Source organism: Silurus aristotelis, assembly GCF_946808225.1.
Source record: "Silurus aristotelis genome assembly, chromosome: 11".
NCBI classification, from domain to species: domain Eukaryota; kingdom Metazoa; phylum Chordata; class Actinopteri; order Siluriformes; family Siluridae; genus Silurus; species Silurus aristotelis.
In genome coordinates, this window is record NC_139584.1 from 5,743,457 (window position 1) to 5,748,456 (window position 5,000).

Consider the following 5,000-nt stretch of genomic DNA (forward strand, 5'->3'; position numbering starts at 1 on the left):
AAGTAGATTATGAAATTATGAAGAACTGAAGATGTTTCATGCCTGGGCCATGTCGTCATAACTGCTGAAAATCTGTCTCCAGTGATTGTTTGTGGTATCTGCTACCAATCAATCGATCCGTCAATCAGCAAATACATAAACGAAAAAAACGTTCGCCTTCGTAATTATACAAATTCATGTGTGTGGGATTAAAAAAGTTTCTGTAAAGAACACTAAGTGGACATGAGATCAGTGTGGAAGCCCGTTTCTGCCACTGAATAAAAAATATATTATTATTATTTATAATAACTCGCAATTGCGAGAAAAAAAGTCATTATGAGATATGAACTACGCCAATCAATATAGTATAAATAAAAGTATATTCATTAAAATCAGAAATCAGATCGTTTATGAATAAGCGTTGATAATTTACAACCATTTAGGTTGAAATAAAAGGTGTGTGTGTGTGTGTGTGTGTGTGTGTGTGTGTGTCATCACATTACATCTTCTGAGGCAAAATGTTTAGAATTAAATAGAATTTATTTATAATTGCTGTATCATGATACAATGTAATTAACACTGGATGGGCTAAAAATAAAGGAACAATCGATAACTCCGCCCATCATCACCGTAAAATCCATTTATATATTTATTTATTATAATGTGTTTATTATTTATTGTATGATTCTCTGAAATCCTGTTAGACCACACTGTTTAAAACAGTCAAGCACTCTGAATAATTAGAAGTGTCAGCGCTTTAGATTTGGCCAATCACGTCAAAGCAGGGCGGAGTCACCTCGACACAAACGATCTCGGTTCTCGATGTTCTTCATCTTTCTGTGGTTTACATGAACACCAGCGAGCCCACACTCAGCCACTTTAGCAAAAAATGAGATTACGCAACTGCGATGTCTGGTGATGGTTACTCCAATTGTATATTAAATTTCCAGAGCAGATGTTTCCGCATTTCTTTGCACAGAAACGTGTGCCAGAAGGTCAGCTAATTAACATACTAATGACTGTGAAACTATTTATGTGATTTTCTTGAGAGGAAAAATATCACACACGTTGTAATTGCAAAGATGCTGTTGTACTTTGAGAGTTTGCTTTCGGTGACCAAATGAAACAAGGCCAATTAAGTGGCTGAATTTATGGTGCTAGCGAGAAAACTAGCTATAGGTGTTGGCTTGGTAATGCTATGCTAGAAAACCCCGCCCCGCATGCCTAGCTAAAATGCTCATGATGAATTGATATGGTGGTGAAATTACAGCATTTTTAAGTGATTTTTAATCCAGTCAGTAAAAGTGATCAGTTTTGATGTTAGCTATCGTTGGAACCCCATTCTTTGGTGCATATGGGTTACGGCAGTGCCAATTTTGTCCTGCGTTGGCGCCGTTTTACTCGGAAATACAAGCACATGGTGGCGATGCAGAGCACTGAGAGCAGGTAGAACGCCACGCACAGACTCAAGTCGAGCCGCGAGAACCCGACACTGAGGACAGACATCCAGTGCGTCCGAGTCTGGCCGTACGGCTCAGGCTCCACCTCTATCCCAAGCGCTAACCCTTTGGCGTCCTGTGCAGCAAGATCCCGCCTGGTCCTCCTCATGCTCTGTGGAAGGGGCTCGACTTCATCCTCCATGTCCCGCCTGCTTAGCGGTGCTTTAGCTTTGTAGTGCTGGATTATGAAGGCGTCCAGGTCCACAATGTCCTCTCTGAACTGATGGTGCCGAAGTCCGACGATGCTCGGTTTACGCGGTGATGCATCAGATACGGATTTCTCATCCTGAGGAGCTTCGTTTCGTTCGTCCTCCTCATCCACCACTTCCTGTCCTGCTTCCTGTTCGCGATCGGGTGCCGTCTCCCTGGCTTTGCGTCTCTCGATCACCGGTGGTTCAACAGAAACAGACAGAAAGTCATTTGAGAGGTGCTGTGCAGAGTAATAATTCCTGAGAAAGGCTAATGTCTTGTTCTGCACCCAGGCGTGATCCCCGTTCGACTTCAGGGTGTGACAGGATGGACACAGGTCCGGAGGAGGCCACTGGACTTTGGGGAAGTGGGGATCCTCGCTCAGTTCACCTGAAATCCACAAACAAAGAAATGAACAAACATAAAGCATCTGTAACTTTACTTTGCTTTCATTTTTATGGAATTTCACCTCAGCTACTAATATTACGTGTGGGCATGGCCTGTCCAGTATAGTGTAAAATACTAATTAAAGGAGGAGGAGCCACAATATTTGTGCACGTATGTGTGTGTGTCAGTGAATGTGTGTGTGGTTTGACGCGTGGTCAATTGGTTCATGTGCTTTATAATTATACAGATAATAGATGAGGCTGGCAGACTAAACGCCCCTTTTAAACACACACACACACACACACACACACACACACACACACACACACACACACACACACACACACACAAACACACACACACTGTGCTAACCATGACATAGATTAGATAATGCTCTGTGTTGAGTGTAGGGGTGGGCGAGGGTGTAACATTTTTGGGCAGTGTGCAAGCCTCTTTAGCCCTTTTGTTCCTTTGACATCTCTCCTGAGAGTGACTAATGTGTGTGTGTGTGCGTGTGTGTGTGTGTGTGTGTGTGTGTGTGTGTGTGTGTGTTCCACCTGCTGCCACAGACGTTTGGGGAATTCAGACCACGCAGTCAGAGACACTGTTGCCATATCAATTATCAAGCAGCAGAAACGTGTCCATGGGGAACACATGCACACACACGCGCACACACACGCACACACACACGCACACACACGCACACACACTCAGACACACATACATGTACAGGCCAGGAGTGATGTGGCGCAGAGTCACTCAGAGTGTTTATATTCATGAGTGTGTAGAGGAGCAGATGCAGTGAAATCACTCACACTTTACCACAACAATGGAATTAATTGAGTATGATGAGATCTGACACCTGTGTCCCAAATTCCTTCCCTACACCCAACTAACTCCATACTGTCCACTCCCTGTACTCTCTATTTCCTATTCGAAATATACTATACCCCCTCCCTAAACGCTACTCCATACTCCCAACACCCTTCTCCTTACTCCCTACACCCTACTCTCTACACCATACTCCCAACTCCATACTCCCTACTCCCAACACCCTTCTCCTTACTCCCTACACCATACTCCCAACTCCCTACTCCATACTCCCAACACCATGCTCCCAACACCCTACTCCATACTCCCAACTTCATACTCCCAACACCCTACTCCATACTCCCAACACCATGCTCCCAACACTCTTTTCCATACTCCATACTCCCAACACCCTACTCCATGCTCTCAACACTCTTCCCCCTACTCCCTACTCCCAACAACATATTCCCTACACCATACCCCAACTCCCTACTCCATACTCCCAACACCCTACTCTCTACACCATGCTCCCAACACTCTTCTCCATACTCCCAACACCTTACTCCCTATACCATGCTCCCAACACCCTACTCCCTATACCATACTCCCAACACCCTTCTCCATAATTCCAACACCCTACTCTCTACACCATGCTCCCAACACTCTTCTCCATACTTCCAACACCCTATTCCCTACACCATACTCCCAACACCCTATTACATGCTCCCAACACCCTACTCTCTACACCATGCTCCCAACACTTTTCTCCATACTTCCAACACCTAAATCCTTCCTCCCGAAACTCTATTCCCTACAACCTACTCCATACTCCCTACACCCTACTTCATACTCCATACTCCCAACACCCTGCTACCAACACCCCTATACTATACTCTCTACTTTCAACTTTCCTTACCTTCCAAAACCGCTTGCAATAAATGAAAAAACGGCGATAGACGGACGCCACCTCAAAAATGAGTTTTTTTTTTTTTTTTTTTTATTGTTTAAGCTGTAAATCATCTGCCCACACACTTTAAACACACACAGAAATCATTTGCAAGAATACAGTTATTTGGTCTATTGTGCTTTATTGTAAGAGACTGGGAAAATCAGCCAAACAAATTAGTTAGGGGGATTCAAACCGTGCTAAAACAGGGGATTACTGTACTCCCTTCTCCCAACACCCTACTACCTACAGTCTACAGACTACTCAACACACCCTAATGCCAGCATCTGACTCCCTAAATTATACTCGATGCACCCTATTCCCTACATCTACATCCTACTCCATACACCCTAATCCGTACCTCTACATCCTCCTCTATACACCCTACATTCTACACCATACACCCTACTCCCTACAGTCTACATCCTACTCCATACACCCTACTCCCTACAGCCTACAGCCTACTCCCAACACCCTATTTCGTACTCCCTACTCCCAACACCCTACGCCATATACTCCTCACGTGTACAACAAGTTAAAATTCCACCAGTGACAAGAGAATACAAAGTGTTAATAATGGTAATGAGGGAACCGTAGGTGTGATATCTTGACCTGCGAGGCGGGCATTGACCCGGTTGTGGCGAGACCAGAGCCAAAGGACGGCGACCGTATGAGTGGTCACATGGTCCATATTCTCCTGAGCCATGGCCTCGAAATGATCTGCACAAGGACGACAGCCAAAAAAACTTCCGACATAGTGCCTCATCACCTGCAGCACCTCCTGAGGGTCTGAGACAGAGAGAGAGTGAGAGAGAGAGAGAGAGAGAGAGTGTGTGTGTGTGTGTGTGTGTGTGTGTGTGTGTGTGTGTGTGTGTGTGTGAAAGAGAGAAAGAGAGTGAGAGAAAGAGAGTGTGTGTAAGAGAAAGAGAAAGAAACAGTTATGCAGACTTAATATAGGTGTGTGCAACCTGACACACTGTCATTTGTCTGTGTAGGTGTACACGTAAGTACAACTGAATGTGAGTGTGTGTGTATGTGTGTGTGTGTGTGTGTGTGTGTGTGTGTGTGTGTGTGTGGGTGTGTGTACATACCTTTACTTCCTGCTTCCGCAGCCTGGATAATCAGTGTGTGGAAAAGTGTCCACATTGAGCAGGGATAACCTCGATATTGCTTCTTCGAACCCTGACACC

At 44.8% G+C, this 5,000-nt stretch overlaps 1 protein-coding gene and 1 long non-coding RNA gene across 2 annotated transcripts in view; one reads left to right on the plus strand and one right to left on the minus strand.

Moving 5' to 3' along the window:
• The window catches only part of LOC310733824, an 8,033-nt gene that overhangs the window by 1,504 nt on the left and 1,529 nt on the right, over positions 1-5,000 (plus strand). The window lies entirely within an intron of this gene.
• The window catches only part of qsox1 (quiescin Q6 sulfhydryl oxidase 1), a 14,979-nt gene continuing 10,479 nt past the window's right edge, over positions 501-5,000 (minus strand). The window contains exons 10-12 of the mRNA XM_083555221.1: positions 4,902-5,000; positions 4,423-4,599; positions 501-2,057 (exon numbers count right to left, since the gene is read on the minus strand). The exon at positions 4,902-5,000 is cut by the window's right edge and continues 40 nt beyond it. Of these exons, the coding sequence (XP_083411347.1) occupies positions 1,339-2,057; positions 4,423-4,599; positions 4,902-5,000 (995 nt within the window). The 3' untranslated portion in view covers positions 501-1,338. The remainder of the gene's footprint in view (positions 2,058-4,422; positions 4,600-4,901) is intronic.